Source organism: Lissotriton vulgaris, chromosome 11, assembly GCF_964263255.1.
Source record: "Lissotriton vulgaris chromosome 11, aLisVul1.2, whole genome shotgun sequence".
NCBI classification, from domain to species: domain Eukaryota; kingdom Metazoa; phylum Chordata; class Amphibia; order Caudata; family Salamandridae; genus Lissotriton; species Lissotriton vulgaris.
Window position 1 is genome coordinate 520,716,263 of NC_141699.1, and position 18,149 is coordinate 520,734,411.

The 18,149-nt window shown below is 51.0% G+C and overlaps 1 protein-coding gene across 1 annotated transcript in view; it reads left to right on the forward strand.

The window, feature by feature from the left end:
• The window catches only part of LOC147683099 (zinc metalloproteinase-disintegrin-like VLAIP-B), a 4,305,256-nt gene that overhangs the window by 924,416 nt on the left and 3,362,691 nt on the right, over nt 1-18,149 (forward strand). Inside the window, exon 9 of the mRNA XM_086942498.1 lies at nt 6,815-6,886. Coding sequence (XP_086798624.1) covers nt 6,815-6,886 — 72 coding nt within the window. The remainder of the gene's footprint in view (nt 1-6,814; nt 6,887-18,149) is intronic.

Below are 18,149 nucleotides of genomic sequence, written 5' to 3' on the forward strand. Positions count from 1 at the left end.
CTAGACACCAATGTTGGAAAACGAGGCAGCATCTGTGAGGCCTGCACAAATAACACGACTACATTTGTCCTTCACTGGGAACCAAACACCCAATTGTAGCGCCTGACTCTCAGAGGGTAGCGTTGCAGAGCAGTCTGAGGCTTTCTCAATGGAGGTGGTGTGGGCTAGTAATCGCCAGTTGTAGGTGCGCAAAAATAACACTCAATAATTGATTGTCCTGTCTGTACTTTGCTTTGTAAGAGTACGTTTATTAAACACACACACACTACTCAATACTATGCACCAATTTACAAATATACATAAGCTGATGGAATTACTTTGTGACATTGCATAACATCTCCACCCCTCCCACAGGGGGGTGGGGTCTAGTACCGCCTCTCTCATGTATGCACATCATCTTGCCCCCAATGCAATTAGTTGAACATAACCTGGAGCGAGGGCCCTGCGCACTGGCACCATCCCAGTGGCGTTCCCCCCATTACCTCAACAAGCATTAAACAGGGGTAAACCTGCCTTGGTGACACATGACCCTGACTGAGCATCTCCTACTGACCATAAAGTATGCACCCCTACATATTAAGGGATAACAGTCTGGGGTATTCACCTAAGCGCAGCAGCTAGAATACATGTTTACACACACTTTAGAATGACAATACTCATAACATTTGGATATCATTAACAATGCATTGCAATTACAGCCCCTAAAGGCATCACAGATGATTACAGGATTATACATATAAAGCCAAACACCCTAGCAAGAATGTCTGATACATAACCCCACTTTGCGTAGGCCATCACCTTGTACCAGTACTTCACATCACACATGACCTTCAGTCCCTCTATAAGGAATAACATTTGCATAAGCATTTGTGGTACAATTACACTTCTTCATCTCCAGGGGATGCTTTCTTCCAGTCATCCACCACCTCAGCCCTTCACGAAGCACTTTTCAATCACCCTCAGCTAAAAAACAAAAGTTCCAGCCCAGAAGGTTTAGAATGTAAGCTGAGCCCTTGAGGGGTTATTCTCTCCAATCCCCAAGACACTTAGGTTGGGACTTTCCTCTTCGTGCAGGGAGGAGACTGCCCTTCTCTAGCAGCTCCCTTAGCACATGTGTTGGTGACCCCGCTCTTCTGGGGCCACCAGAAGCCTTGAAAACGCTGGATTGCCCCTGCAGGCCGGTCCTGACATGCAAGGCATTATGGACTTTGTTGCATAAGTATTGAGCGGCTATCCCGCTGCTTCGGGGAGAGCCGCACTGTGGCCTTCGGCTGCGTCTTTGGTGGGTTGGAGGGCCCAGTCCCACCCGGACCCCCAGGTAAGTGTGACAGCTCGGGGAGTCCAACCCTGGCTGTTCTGCCCGTGTTTTGGGGGCCCGGTCCCTCCCAGGTCCCTCACCGCTCCTCCGAAGCTTGCGGGGTGCTCGGTCCCACCTGGGCACCCCGCGCGAACTGCTGGGCTGAGGGCAGCCTGGGGAGCCCACCCCCGGCTGCCCCTGCTGGTTCCCTCCCAGCCAGCACCCTGTGTGCGGCCACAGGAGCCAGCTGGGTACTACGGGTCTGCCTGCTCCCGTGGGCAGATGCGTCTACCTCCTCTGGTCCTTCTGGACTGCGGGGGAGTGCGGCAGCACTCTTCCGGCCTCCGGCCGGACTTTGGGGCCAGGGGATGGGGTCCCGGGCCCCCTCCGTGACGTTGGGGCCCAGGGATGGGATCCCTGGCCCCCTCCATGACTTCAGGGCCAAGTCATCGTGTCCCGGGCCCCGGGACATCTTGAGGGGGTACAACGGTGCTCCCCGCATCGGCGGGGGGCCAGGGCAGACTCCTGGAGCCCCCTTTGCGCAATTTTAATGGGGGGCGCGATTGTGCTCCCCCGCCCCCCTCCTTCACATTACCGGGGGCCAGGGTGGGCTCCTGGCCCCTTCTGTCATCTTCACAGGGGCGCAATGGAACCCCCCGGCTTTGCTTCCTCCTGGGGCTGCTCCCGGGACCTGACCCACCCCGGGGTATTGCGTTTTTAATTCAAGAAAATTATATTGATTACAACTTACAAGACAAAATACATAAAAGAACGGGCGAAGTATTGTGTGTACATCACGTCATTCATGTTACCAATATTAGAAGACAACAAGGGGTGGAACGGACAGAATATTACAATCCATTAAATGCAAATGGAGACAAGAAATAGGTTCAGCGACCAGGCACGCCGAAGGCCTTAATCACCGAGAACTTTGATGAGATACCATGTACACTTGATGAACTTGGTAGGATCATGTCTGGTCCATATGCTGAGTTGTACTTTCCTCTGTAATGTTTCGCTGGGGTACAAGCTGAATGTGACCGGACTTCATGCACAGCCTATTATCCATGAATTAGCTGATAGACCAAATTCTAGCAAGGTTCAATTTCTGAACAGTACAATGCCCGCAGAATAAGGTTAGAAAAAAGAGAAGGAAAGTTGAGAGAGCAGAGGTATAGAAGGAGGGGAAATAGAGAGGAGCGAGGGTAGAGCTCAGTGCCAAAGGACTAGAGGTAGTGTATTAAAGTCAAATCAAAAAAGGGGGGAAGCCTTCAATTAGTTCCCGCGGGAGGTCTCCAAGGGCAGTGGGGGGTGTAAGGTGATATGTAGCATGATCATTTTGGTCTAGCAGCTCAAGGGGTTTAAAAACCTTAGTGTTAGCGACAATCGCCTTCCATAGTTTCCTGTGTCTGGGCTTCCAGGGGAGGTATTTAAGACAATATTATCTGCTCCTCTTAAAAAAGTAACCATTCTTGCCATTTCTTGGATGTGATTTTCCCATAGGTCTTCCAATTACAGAGGACTATTTTACACGCAAGTGTCAACATTAAGTCAAGCAGAAAGCGTTCATCCTCCCCTGTCAATTCATGATCCAAAAAGCCAGCCAAAATATAAGATAGTTCCTTAACCGGGCGGATATTAAGTCAGTGAAATGTATTTGACAATTTTATCCCAAAACTTTTCTAGCATTGAGCATAACAGAGGAATGTGAGATAAATCACCTGTGTGGGCATTGCAATTCCAGCAGAGTGGGGATTGGATTAGATTTAATCTAAATAGACGTTCAGGGGTCCAGTATGACCTGTTTATGATCATAAATTTTGTTTGTGACGGAGTAGGGGACATTTTGTGTTTGAAGGGCATTGTGTGTATTTGCTTCCAGTCCAGTATATTTGTTTTGATGTTAGGTTCTGCTTCCCACTTTGACATTCAAGTGTTGTTTGCATTGTTCTCAGATCAGAAGTTTGTAAATCCTTGAGACTGTGTGACCTGCTCCTAGTCATTGGGTGAGTTTTGAGGGGAGTGAGGGGGGTGAAAATTAGAGGCAAGTTTCGTGATCTGGACTTTCAATTTCTGGAAGTCATAAAAGTCTAACTCGGTAAAGCCCTTATCTTTTTTAAGTGTGGAGAATGGAATAGGACCAGTCTCGTTGTATAGGTCTTTGAGGAAGTTGATCCCTTTGTGGGACCAATCTTTCCAGAATAGTTTATTTATTTATTTTTATCACAGGGATGTTCCAGATCGCCTGTAAATTTGAGGCACCCATTTTTGTTGTGAGGTCTCCATATGTTTTAGGGCTTTTTTTGTATTTGCGATGATGTATTTAGAGTGTTCCATTTTATTTGTCTGCATAGTCATAATCGCTTGGAGGGGGATTCCTTTAGTGAGTTCTAATTCCACATCTACCCATTGTGGTTTGTAGTTAGGATTATCTATGAACCATGCAGTTCTCTGTTTGCAGAGGAATGCTATTTGATAATTTCTGAAAATTAGGAAGGCCAACTCCTCCCATGTTCTTCCCGAGCCTTAATTTACTTGTGGAGATCCTTGCTTTTCCCCCTTGCCATAGGAAGTTACTAATAGCCTTTTCCACCTTATTTAAAAAGTTATCCGATAGCATCATGGGGGGCATACTAACGAGATAGTTCATGAGAGGAGCGATCATCATTTTAACCGTTTCGACCCTTCCCCACCACAATAGGAATTTTGGGGACCACCCTTCTTGAAGATTTGTGATTTTTTTTAACATGATGGATTCGTTAACCTCTAGAGTGGAGATGAGGTCGTTTGTGAATTCCAGTCCTAGATACTTTATTGGTCCAGGTTGCCAAAACAGTCCAGACTCGCACAAGATTTCCCTGGAGCCACATAGATATGCATACGCGGACGACATTGTAGTTGTGACCAAGGACGCAGCAAACGCCATACCGGCCCTCATGAAGTCGATCCAAGACTATGCGGAGGTTTCAGAGTACACACTCAATAGGGATAAGACGAAGTTAAATTACCCCAGGTGCATCTCTGAGGTCAGCGGCGGAGCCCCATGCACTTCATCGTCGGTCTTATTAGGGGTCAAAGGGGGCCATATCTCATCCCCTGGGTGTCTGATCTGCCCCATTTTCGTGTCTCCTTGCTCCTGGTGGCGTCCCTCGGCCACTGGGAGTTTTCTCCTTCGTCCTCCCCGTCCCCAAGAGGGTGCATTCTGCAGAGAGCGGTCTTCAGTGGCTCCCTGTGCCTTTCTTCCTGCGCAGAGGCCTCTTCTTCTGCGCACTGGTCCTGGGCTCTTCTTCTGGTGCTGTTAGGGGCCTGGGTGACAGTCAGGGGGTCTCTCCTTCCAACTGCCTATTGCCAGGCTCCAGCCCCTTCTGCCTCAGCAGACCACACCCGAGAGAGAGCTTCTCTTCCTGTGCAAGTACTTTTTAAAAGTTGACTAGGGGGCTGTCAGGAAGCCTCCATGTGTCCTATCAAACAGTGACACATCACCGTCCTGTCCCGGCTCCCTCCTTCTTGTACAGCCTCTGGGTTTGTTCAAAATGGTGTCGTCCAGTGTCTTTGGCCACATGACCTGTGAAACCCAACTCCTCCCCCCCTCACTGCCCTCACCATGGTTCAGCTTGGTGCCCGGCACCCAGCGACAGCAGTTGATGGATTGGCTTGTAGCTCTACCTATCTTTTCTCCTTGGAGGGAAGATCTTCGCTCTGGGAGGAAAGGTCATTAATCTAACCTGCCAGGGCCAGACCCCAGCCAGGGACTCTGTTCAATATGACATTTCTGGACGACCCAATAGCAGCACAAATATGACTTTGGACTCTGCAGAATACTTCTTTTCACATCTGCTACACTGGCCTTTAGTGCGTGTCTGGAATCTGGAGGCCTTGTGGAAGTTACTCTAGCCATGGGTTCCACTTCCCCATAAGGGAATAATGAAGTGAAAAACACAGTAAAACACACTGACTTTCCCTGGCATGGTTCCTTCTAGTGTATAAAGCTTATTCCATATCACCACCCAATTCTGCGAAAGTCCTGCCACACCATTCACTGTAGCTGTTCCTGGACTGCGCATGCTAGGAATCTCCCCTGCGCAGCCCCAACACGTGTGCACATGCATGTACACATGTGTCTGCATGTAACCCGCCCAGTGCCCCATACTCCAGCTGCTGTGCAGCGGCCTAGTCAAGCCAGGGGAACACCAGTAAAATCTCCATGAAGTCTCCTTCATTATGAGTTCACTGTGGGTGAGTCCCAGATTATGAGGCTCCCCACAGTAAAAGCTCAACAATTAGGTGCTCAAAAAGCGAAAAATCCAGGACGCCCCTAGTTTCAGAACCACCTTCTAGCGGTATCTATTAGCCAGTAGATCACTGTTATTGCAGGTAGCCCAAATGCAGCCTAAATCACTGTTATACACAGGCACACAGATTTCTGACTCTTCAAAAAAGTTTTGAATGCACGCACACCAGGCGTTGTGCACTCTCAGTGCTGCACCTGTTCAAAATCTTGAGTGGCACCAGTGGTATTATATCTATTGTATGTTGTGAAGGATGTGTTTTGGTGACATTAAGAGCTTGATTACGATGTCACTGTCGCAGTCTCTGGACCAACTGACCTCCGGTCAGCAGAACCGACACCACTATTACGATGCAAGCATTGGCCGCATTTTTCCATTTCTCTATGGGAGCTTTTGTAGTGGCCGTAACACAAGCTCCCATAACACATGCTCCCATAGAGAAATGGGAGATTGACTTATTCCCTTCACCCCGTGGCAGGCACCTCAAGGTGTCTGCCACAAGGTGCAGGAATTAACGGTGGGCACTATAGGTGCCCCCTCGGCCCCCAACCAGAGGCCACAAGGAAAAATAGGCCCTCCTAGGGGCCCTCCAAACTTACATTCCGACAGGCTTTCCATGTTGGAAAACCCGGCATGAAAAGCCGGTGGGAAACCAAGCATCGTAATCCCGAAGGCAGAAATGCCTTTCTATGGGATTATAGGCCGGTCTTTGACTGGCCGACCAGCTCCTGGAGCTCATCGGAAGCCAGCCGGAATGAGCAGCCAGTTTCAATACCAAATGACTGTATTGTAATCATCCAGTTGGAATTAAAACCGATGAGCTTGGTCGTAAAGTATCCGACATAAGGTTGGAGTCTTTACGTTCGAGATCGTAATAGGCCCCTAAACCTTTTCAGACAGCTAAAGTAGCGATACCCATAAAGTCTGTTTCACTTTGTCAGGTATCCTGATTGCCAGTGGTTTGTGGCCCCCTTTTTGTGTACTTCAAAAGAGCTTTAAAAGGGTTGCCACATATGAAGAGCAGGTCCAATTACAGATGTACAAATCTTTAGAGTGAAAAGGGTGTCATGGTCTCTAAAGACTCCTAATTGGTGCTTTAATTTTAGCACGGATTAAATGTTTCAGAAAATATGCATGTTGATCTGAGTGAATGTATTCAAAAGAAAATCTGCTTTCACTTCCAAAGCTGTATCATCATGTTAATATTAGTTCATTTCTTTCCTTTCAGTTTAAAAAATACGATCAGAAATTGGAGAAAGTGAGAACTCGGATATTTGAAATCATAAATAATGTCAATTTGGTAAGCTCTGTGTTATTGTAGGTAATTGATTACTTATTTATGTAGTGGGAAGTTGAAAAATAATGAGATGCCATTTCACAAAAATTGACTTGTGTTTATTTGATACCACAAAATGTTTGTTTTTCAGAGGAAACTGACACCATCATGCGTACAACAATGGCACTAGAATTCGAGTGCTTATTCATTACGCATGCTCATCCATGATGAAAGAGGCACACTTTAAACGTTTAAGCTGTTAGGGAAAAACTGTAATAATGAGTCGTCAAAAACTCGATTCACCGCTATGAAAACAACCATATTCTGTGTCTTTGGATACCAACATGTAACTTGTATTATGAAAGAAAAAAAGGATTGTGGCGGTACAATTTTATGCAATTGTACATATACTTATAATTGGATTTATATAACTCTGCTAGTCACCCGAAAGGTATGTAAGAGCTTGCAGGTCCTGGGCGGCTCATTCCAATAGCCAGGTCTTGAAGCCCCTCCAGAATACCAGAAGTGAGATGATAGTCCTGGTCTGCATGGGGAGGGTGTTCTAGGTCTTCGCTGCGATGTAAGAGAAGGAGCACCATCCACTTCTGCTTCGGTAGATGTGAGGAGGGTGGACAAGTGATAGGTGGAGCTTAAACTTCTCAACGATTGGTGTAAGTTTAGGTGGTGGTTAATATAGGCAGGTCCTTGATTGTGTAGAGCCTTGAGTGCATGGGTCAGCAACTTGAATTAGTCTCCTGTATGGGGAACCAGTGGAGTTGCCTGAGGTGGAATGTGCTGTGAGTTTTTCTAGTGAAGTCAAGAATGAGTCTAGTTGCGGCGTTCTGTATGGTTTGCAATCTATATAAGAGGTGTGCAGGGATTCCTATGTAGCGAGTGCTCCCATAGTCCAGTTGGCTGGTAATGAGGGCCTGTGTCATGGTGCGTCTGATGTACAGGGGTATCCACTTGAAGATTTTGCATTGCATGCGCAGAGTGAGGAAGCAGGAGGAGGAGATAGCATTGATCTGTGATTTCATTGTGAGCTTGTTATCTATGATGATTCAGAGGTTTCTGGCATGGTTGGTGGGTATGGGTGTGGGCCCCAGGTCTGAGGGCCATTTGGTGTCATTACATGGAGTACAGCTGTTGTAGCAGATCAGTACTTCATATTGTCTGTGTTCAGTAGCTAAAATGCCTGAGAAGGAACCCTAAGTGATAATCACTTGAGGGCTGTGATAGTGTTACAGGTGCATTAAGTGGAGATACATGTCTGTGCTGATGTGCCAGGATGGTAGTAGGAAGTTATGTACAACAATAAACCACTGGGAGAATGTATTGAATTTGTTGGGATTATCAGTCTGTGAGAGTGAGAGCAGACATGAGTGATGGAGAGAAGCTAACTGGTCCACTAAAGATCAACGCCCTTGATTTCTCTTTCTGAAATGTGGATGCGCAAAGATGAATGAGCAACCGAAGAGGATACACAAGGAAGGAATGTATGGAAACTATATGCAATAGAGGACCCCGAATGTAGTACGCACTGTGATATAAAGGCCTTCAGGTTAATGTGGTCAATATGGAGCTGTTTTACAGATCTATCGCCTGGAGAAATGTAATTCTAATATTGGTAGTGGGAGATGATGTGTGTATCTGTGTGTGTGAAAATAATGGAATAATTTGGCAGAAAATCTTCAGTAAAAGGAGTACTTATTTTTTGACAGTCACATCGATTTCCTGAATTAGAGAAAAGTTATGATCAAGTAGAAAGCTAAAAGTATTTAACACCATGGCTGTAGATGGAGTTGTTCCTGATTCGGGACAACAGAAAATATTACTGCATTAAAATATGTATTTATATTTCAACTCAATATCAATCAATCAATCAATCATCGCATTTGTATAGCGCACTACTTACCCAGAGGGTCTCAAGGCGCGGGGGGGGGGTCTGCTACTGCTCGAACAACCAGGTCTTGAGTTGCTTCCTAAAGGCGAGGTGGTCCTGGGTCAGGCGGAGGTGGGTGGGGAGGGAGTTCCATGTCTTGGCGCCGAGGTAGGAGAAGGACCGTCCCCCTGTGGTGGCTCTGCGGTTGCGGGGGACGGCGGCGAGGGCGTGGCTGGTCGATCGAAGCTGGCGTTTGGGAGCGTAGAAGTTGAGGCAGCTGTTGAGGTATCCTGGGCCTTGGCTGTGTAGGGCTTTGTGTGCATGGGTGAGGAGACGGAAGGTGATTCTCTTGTTGACGGAGAGCCAGTGCAGGTCTCTCAGGTGTCCGGAGATGTGGTGCGACGGGGGATGTCCAGGATGAGTCGTGCTGAGGCGTTCTGGATCCGCTGGAGTCTCTTCTGGAGTTTGGCGGTGGTTCCGGCGTAGAGGGTGTTGCCGTAGTCCAGACGGCTGGTGACGAGGGCCTGGGTGACCGTCTTCCTGGTCTTGGTGGGGATCCACCGGAAGATCTTACGTAGCATGCGCAGGATGTTGAAGCACGATGAGGAGACGGCGTTGACTTGTCTGGTCATGGAGAGGGAGGAGTCCAGGATGAAGCCCAGGTTGCGTGCGTGGTCTGTTGGTTTGGATGCGCTGCCTAGGGCGGGGGGCCACCAGGAGTCGTCCCAGGCGGCGGGTAAGGATCCCAGGATGAGGACTTCCGTCTTATCTGAATTCAGTTTCAGGCGGCTGTTCTTCATCCATTCGGCTACCTCTTTCATCCCTTCGTGAAGGTTGGCTCTGGCGGTGGCGGGGTCGTTGGTAAGGGAGAGGATCAGCTGGGTGTCGTCGGCGTAGGAGATGATGTTGAGGTTGTGCTGGCGTGCGATGTCTGCGAGGGGGCTCATGTAGATGTTGAAGAGGGTTGGACTGAGCGAGGAGCCTTGAGGGACGCCGCAGATGACTTCGGTGGCTTCAGATCTGAATGGAGGGAGGCGGACTCTCTGTGTCCTTCCGGCGAGGAAGGAGATGATCCACTCCAGTGCCTTCTCCTGGACTCCGACGTTGCTGAGGCGTTGTACTAGGGTACGATGGCAGACAGTGTCGAAGGCCGCGGAGAGGTCGAGGAGGATGAGGGCCGCTGTTTCTCCGTTGTCGAGCAGCGCTCGGATGTCATCGGTGACTGCGATCAGGGCGGTCCCTGTGCTGTGGTTGGCCCGGAAGCCAGACTGCGAGGGGTCGAGGGATCCGTTCGTCTCGAGGAAGGCGGCCAGCTGCTTGTTGACAGTCTTCTCGATGACTTTTGCAGGAAACGGGAGCAGCGAGATGGGGCGGTAGTTTTTGAGGTCGGTGGGGTCAGCCGATGGCTTCTTGAGTAGAGCGCTGAGTTCGGCATGCTTCCAGCTCTCCGGGAAGGTAGCGGAGTCGAAGGAGGTGTTGATGATGTCCCGCAGGTGGGGTGCAATGACAGCGTCGGCCTTGTTGAAGACGTGGTGAGGGCAGGGGTCGGTCGGAGATCCGGAGTGGATGGAGTTCATCGTGCGGACGGTGTCTTCGGTGCTGATTGGAGTCCAGGCGCGGAGGGTGGTGGTGGGGGGCGGTGGTTCGGTCGTGGTGTTCGTCGGTTGAGTGCTGAAGCTGTTGTGTATGTCCGCGATCTTGTTGTGGAAGTAGGAGGCGAGGGAGTTGCAGAGGTCTTGCGAAGGGGTGATGTCATTGTTTCCGGCGTTGGGGTTGGAGAGCTCTTTGACGATGTTGAAGAGTTCTTTGCTGTTGTGTGCGTTGTTGTCCAGTCGTTCCTTGAATGCAGTTTTCTTGGTGGCGCGGATGAGTTGGTGGTGTTTTCGGTAGGCGAGCTTGAGGGCAGTCATGTTGTCCGGTGTTGGGTCTCTGCTCCAGGTTCTCTCGAGGACTCGGCAGTTCTTCTTGGAGCTCTTGAGTTCGTCGGTGAACCATGGGGCTTTCTTGCTACCGGGTCTGCTGGGCGGGGTCCTCAGGGGGGCGAGCTCGTCTGCCCAGTCGCTGATCCACTTCGTGAGGTTGGTGGCCGCATGGCTAGGGTTCGTTGTGCTGGTGGGAGGGTTCCTGCTCAGGGAGGATGCAAGCTGGTCGGCTGTGATCTTGTTCCAGCTCCTGCGTGCAGCCTGTTGCTGGTGGTGGTGGATCGTGGTCCTTGCGAAGCTGAAGTTGACGCAGCTGTGGTCCGTCCAGTGGAGTCCGGTGGCGTGGCTGAAGGCGATGTCCTTGCTGGATGAGAAGACGGGGTCGAGTGTGTGTCCGGCGTAGTGGGTGGGGGTGTTCACCAGTTGCTTGAGTCCCAGGTTGGCGAGGTTGTCCAGCAGGGTGGTGGTGTTGCGGTCGTTGTTGTTCTCCATGTGGAAGTTGAGGTCCCCGAGGAGGATGTAGTCAGCGGAGCAGAGGGCGTGCGGGCTGATGAAGTCGGTGATGTCTTCGCTGAATTGTGTGCGTTGTCCCGGGGGTCTGAAGATGAGGGTGCCTCTGAGGGTGGTCTTGGGGTTGATGTGGACCTGAAAGTGCAGGTGCTCGGCGGTTGCGAGGGTGTCGTCGGTGTTGGTCGTGATGCGGATGGTGTTCCTGTGGACGATGGTGATGCCTCCTCCGGTGTGGTTGATGCAGTCCCTCCGGATGATCTTGTAGCCGTCTGGTATGGCGATGGCTATGTCGGGCGCTGAAGAGGCGTTCATCCAGGTTTCCGTGAGGAAGGCGACGTCTGGTGACGTTGTGTCGAGCAGGTTCCAGAGCTCGACGGCGTGTCTGTGGACGGAGCGGGTGTTGAGCAGGATGCCCTTCAGGTGGTTGCTGCTGTTGCTCGTCGAGGTCTTGAGCACTGCTGGAGTGGTGCAGGTCCGGATGCAGGTGAACTTGCAGGCGTTGCAGCAGAAGGGTCCGTGGGTGCGTCTCGGGTTGGCTCGGTAACAGCCCGGGAGTCGTCCCGCGTTGAGGGCGTTGAGTTCGGTGGCGTCGTAGGTCCGGCGGGTGGGCTGGTGACGGCGGGGTTCAGGGGTCCTGGCACTGGGCGCGGTCCAGGCGCGGACAGGCTTACCTTTGGCGCACCTTCGGCGCTCAATCGGCGCTCCCGCTACGCGCGTCCGCTGCGCGGTCGCTGAGGGGGCGTCATAAGTAGGAGCCGGGAGGGAGGGTCAGCGGGGAGGCGGGAGGACCAATGGGAGAGGAGGGGAGGCGGTGCTACGGGTCAGCGGCGGCGGAAAGCACGGAGGTGACTGGGGCAGCGGGGCCGGTGAGGAGCGGGGGCAGAGGCGGCAGACTGCGGGCAGAGGCGACCCTGAGGAAGGTGCGGAGGGCAGCGAAGGAGGTGAGCGGAGGTCTGCAGCGATCAGGTGGCGGCCAGGCAGCAGCTAGGGCAGCAGGCAGGCGAGCGGCAGAGCAGCGTGGAGGGAGCGACCGCCTGCGAGGGCACAGGGGTCACCTGATCGCTGTGCAAGTAACCAATGAAGGTGAAAGTCGAAAAAATAATAATACGGGTCAAGTCAGTCACCATATATGCTTAAAGCAAAGAGAACAGAGAATAACAGAACACTGCAGTTAATTATTGTGGGTTGGGAGGAAGAGGAAGGTGTTTTAGGAGATTTGGCATAAGGGAGAACTGTGAGGAAGGGGATTTAGGTAATAGAAGTAGGAGGGAAAACCTGAAGTGGAGTGACTTCAGGTAGACGGGAGCTAAGTATTATATAATCAGCTATGGTAAAAGTAAAGTTGTTACAAGGATAGGGAGAAATGAATGGACAAGAGATATGACTATGGATGTTAAAGGGGAGAATTTTAAAAGGAGGGTATAAACGTGCCAGGTAGCCGTGGCCATTTTGAAAGCATGTAAATAGTTTCTATACGTTAACCATAACCGCCATTTCCATCTTGAAAGTATAGAAAAAAATTGTATTGTGAAGGCTACCCATTGCATGGCGCACCCTCAAGTGACACTGTGGCAGCCATCTCAAAAGTATAAAAACCCTTTCTCTATCTTCAATATGGCCACCATGTTGTGTTTGGTCATGAAATACATCAACCTTCTTGAAAGTTTCTGATTTGTAATTTTCTATACATCAAGATGGCCATCACATTGTGTATGGATGTAACATGTTTACCACCTTGAAAGGATAGAAAATAAAATGTTCTATGCTTTAAAAATGACTGGCGCTGCTGTTGCTTAGCCAATGCTAGTGCCATATTAAAAGTATTGTGGTTGAGGGCTACGAGAGGGGAGAAGGCAGAGGCAAAGGAGAAGAAAGAAACGGAGGATGGGACAGAGCAAGACACTAGCTGCAGCAGTGTTCTCTGACAGATGCATTTAAAAAGCAACATGACTCAAGAAAATAAAAAATCGAGGGAAAGTAGCAGGATATCGTGGAGGGAAATAGTGTAAGTGCAATTAAGAGCAGAATGTGAACTTATCCAGTATTTGGGTGTCTTTCATAGATTCACATGCCTGAATCATTCCCCGTCGTCGAGACGGGAGCCTCCGGTATATAGAAAAGTAATGTCCTAAGACATACATAAAGAGATTAGGTCTAAGGGGCTCTCCTTAGTAACCTATCTAGGTCCTTATGCAGGAAGGACCAAACAGAGTAGGCTCCAGGGTCCCACCTTGGTAGCCTATCTGAGTCCTTTTGTAAAAAAGGACCAAAGTAAAAGAAACAACCAATCAGCAACTACCTCCCTCTAGAACCTTCCTGTGAGGAGCCTCAGTCTCTCAGATTTTCTACCGCACGTTGTGCTAGGGAGTCTCCACCTGAGTTCTCCTCAGGAATCTTGGATTTTCTTCAAATTTCACAGTTTTTTCGACTTTCTTACTATGGCTGATGTCAAGAAGAGAGCACTCTTCCGTCCCTGTGCCTCCTGTGGTAAACTGAGGCTCCACGTGGACGACGAACATGAGGAATGCCTATATTGCCTCTATCCTCACCACAAGTCTATTGACTGCAGGATTTGCCGTAAGTTCTCCGTCAAGACCCAGAAAGACCGGGAAGGGAGACTTCTAATTTGGCTGAACAGGCTTAAGGACAAACCGGAAGGCGACCTCATTTCCGAAGGTGAGAGCATGTCTGGCGCCTCACAGTTTTCCCTGAAGAGGCCTAGGGCTTCCTCGCCTGGCCACTCAGCAACCCCTCCTAAGAAGTCCAAAAGGTCTTCAGAGGGCAAGCCTGCCGTATCTAGCAAGGACCTTCCTGTCCCCAGGAAGCAACCACTGCTTACGGTGACGACGGCGCAATCGGCGATCACCTCATCGCTTAAGACCGTCTCTACATCGACAACGACGGTATCGACGACGATGGCATCGTCGGCGTCCTCCTCATCGACGACTCTAACACACTCGTCGTCAGCAGGAAGACCGCTTTCATCCTCCGCACCGTCGACGACAAGACCGTCGACGAGGACATCAACGACGACACCGTCGACGAGGACGTCGACGACGGCACCGTCGACGAAGCCGCCGACGAAGGGCACTCCGTCGACGAAGGGCGCTCCGTCGACGACGGCGCCGACGACGAAGCAGTCGACAGCGGAAAAGCTAACTACGGCACCGTCGACGAGAGCGTCGTCGACGGACACACCGTCGACGAAGACCATATCGACGGCTGCTGGTACCTGGAGAGAATCAGAGCTCCTGTCACATGCGATGGACGCTCAGACATCCCATGTCTCCATCAGAATCACCAAAATGCCGATTACTCCGGAGATGACTTTGCCTAGTAAGGTCCAACAGCTGACGCCATCCTGCCTCTTACAGGACCAGGAACCGGAGGAAGAGATGTTTACCCAGGCCACTAGCCCCTCAGACTTGGTCGTCAAGTGCCAGAGTACGGACGAAGAGCAGGAGGCTGAAGAATCGGTTCCTCCAGTTGTGTCTACCCAAGTTCACACCCAGGTGACCCCAATGGTGTGTTTGCCAGCCTCTTTGGTTTCAGACTTGCGCTTTCTCGTTCAGGACTACAAAGAGCGGTTTCCGCAGAAAGCCACCCCTGCTGTTCCGCCAACCCCGCAGCCAGCTGTGACCGTTCCTGCGCAGGTGCCAAGGCTTAAACCCCCTCCACTGGTTCTTCCTAGGACACAGGACCCTGCTCAAGACCCCGTCTCGTCCGAGGAAGAGGAAAGGGAACATGAAGAAGGGGAGGTCCGAGATGATGATACGGACGTGGATGCGGACCAAGACTATGTCACTCACTCTCCAGCCTCTCTGGAGCCGCAATCCTCTGAGTCTCCACCTGCAGATATTGGAGGTTTCCATAACCTCATGGAAAGGGCAGCCAAAAGGTTCCATATGTCCATGGAATCTCAGGAAACTGAATGTTTCCTCTATGACTTTAAAGAACCAACTAAGAAAACTACTAGATCGATCCCGATCATTGATTATCTGCTTAAACAGGGCAAGCAGCTCATGCAGTCTCCAGCCTCCCTGCAGGTAATCGTACCCAGGCTGGATAAAAAATACAGAGCTACGTCATCAGCTCCAGCATGCCTTACGGGTCACCCCAAGGCGGACTCTGTGGTCACCCAGGCGGCGCAGAAGAACTCGCGTAACCCTGCATCACCTTTATCGACACCACCAGATAAAGAAGGCAGGAAGTTGGATGCAGTTGGGAAACGTTTTTCCACTACCTCTGCGACAACGGTGAAGATTGCCAATTCCATCGCCCTTCTCGGGCGTTACAACCGCCAACTCTGGGCGGATATCGCGCCCTACATTGCCGACCTGCCGGAAGACCTTAAAGCGGAGGCACACTCGCTCCTCCTCGAGGGACAAACATCGGCTTCAGAACTAATCGACTGCGCCATTGACGTGGCCATGACTGGATTCAGGCAGCTGGCAGGCGCCGCTGTCCTAAGACGCCAAGGCTGGCTTAAGGCCACCTCTTTCAGACAGGAGGTCCAGACCAAAATTTTAGATATGCCTTATGATGGTGATCATCTGTTCGGCGAGAAGATTGACGAAGCCCTCACTACAATTAAGAAGGACACTGACACAGCCAGAGCCCTAGGCACTCTGCAATCTCGCACTCAGTCCTTTCGTACCAACAGGGGGAGGGGACAATCCTCCTATAGAGGCTCTTATCAAAACAAGTCCTCTTACTCATACTCACAGGGTAAGACGCAATTCCAACAGCGCCAAAACCAGTCGGGACGTCAGTCCTCCTTCAACAAATCGTCCTACAGAGGAAAAGGGCAGAAGAGACCAGCAGGCAATCGCCAATGACTCTACCAATTGGCCAGCCCCTCCACCATCGCTACCTTTGCGACTTGGAGGAAAACTTTCCTTTTACCTTCAAAATTGGCGGCAAATAACGACGGACAGGTGGGTTCTACAACTCCTTCAATTCGGCCACTCTCTGGAATTCCTCTCAAACCCTCCACGGACACCACCTGTCAAGCGTCCTCACAGACACCTACGGCTGCTTCTACAAGAACTAGCTTCCATGCTCCAGAAGGGCGCAATAGAAAAAGTTCCACACGCCCAGAAGGGGGAGGGCTTCTATTCCCACTTCTTCCTCATCCACAAGAAGGGGAAGAAATGGCGACCGATTCTCGACTTGAGAGCTCTCAATGTGTTTTTAAAGAAGCAGTTGTTCCGGATGCTCACGCTACAAGAGATCCTGGGACTCCTGGAAAAAGGCGACTACATGACATCACTCGACCTACAGGACGCCTATTACCACATCCCTATCCTCAAGGGACACAGGAAGTTCCTAAGGTTTGCAGTCGCAGGGGTACACTATCAATTCCGCGTCCTCCCCTTCGGCCTCAAATCTGCTCCAAGGATCTTTACGAAATGCCTTTCCCCTGTAGCAGCCTATCTCCGCCAGCAGGGTCACCAGGTCTTCCCTTACTTGGACGACTGGCTGGTAAAGGCTCCGTCGAGAGCAGCCGCAGCCGCATCTTCCAGCGCCTGTCTGCATCTTTTCCGCCGCCTCGGCTTGACCCTCAACAAGGAAAAGTCATCCCTAACACCAACCCGAGTCATCACTTTTCTAGGAGCGACCCTGGACACAGCATGCACGAAGGCCTTTCCATCACAGGAGAGAAAGTCGAAACTCATCTCCTTGGCCAGGTCAGTGGCATCCAAAAAGACTCTGACCGTCCGCCTCTTCAAGTCGCTCCTCGGCATGATGTCGTCATGTATCCTACTCATCCCGCACTGCCGCCTAAAAATGCGCCCCCTGCAGGAAGAACTGTCAAAACAGTGGACACAGGCGGCGGGGTCCTTCGAGGATCGCTTACGAGTCACCCAACCTATGATCAACAGTCTACAATGGTGGAGATCAGACAAACACCTGTCGCAAGGACTGCCGTTCCTGCTTCCGGCGCAACCGCATATTATCACCACGGACGCATCCTTGGAGGGCTGGGGTGCAGTCCTGCAAGAACTACAGACCAACGGAAAATGGACGCCACAGGAATCCAAGCTCCACATCAACATTCTGGAGCTACGGGCAGTCTTCCTGGCGCTACAGTCGTTCCTCCCGCGCATCAGAAACTCCCCAGTGCTAGTCAGGACGGACAACACCACGACTATGCACTACCTGAACAAACAGGGAGGGACGCGCTCGCTCTCTCTCTCTCGAGAATCTCAGAGAGTTTGGAACTGGCTTCTACAACATGGCATCACCCTCAAAGCCGATTACGTTCCGGGCAAAGACAACGTCCTGGCGGACGCCCTCAGCAGAGAACAGTCCCTGTCCCACGAATGGGAGTTGGACGAGAGTGCATTGAACTACATCTTCAAGAAGTGGGGGACACCTCAGATAGACCTCTTCGCCACCAGGGAGAACGCCAGATGCCCAAGCTTCGCAAGCAGGCTTCCCCAACCAGGAACACTAGGGAATGCATTTTCCATAGCTTGGCAGAACGTGTTTGCTTACGCCTTTCCGCCATTCCCACTGATACCCAGGGTGATCAGGAAAATGAAATCGGAGCCCTGCACCCTGATCCTCATCGCCCCATCCTGGCCGAGACAGCACTGGTACACGGAGCTCCATCGTCTATCGGTCCATCCGCCTCTTCGCCTACACAGCCACCCGAACCTACTCACGATGTCTCACAGGCAGGTTCTCCACCCGAACCTGGGCCCTCTGAAATTGTCAGCCTGGCTCCTGACTACCGCGAGTTCAGTCATCTAAACATACCACAAGAGTGCAAAGACGTCCTGTCCAACGCTAGAGCTGACAGCACAAAAAAGACTTATACTCTCAAGTGGAAACGCTTCTGCGTCTGGTGTGAGAAGGAAGGTCTACATCCCTTCCAGGTCACTCCCCAACAACTCCTACCATATCTCCTACATCTGGCGCACTCAGGCCTTGCCCATGCGTCCATCAAGGTCCACTTGGCAGCAAT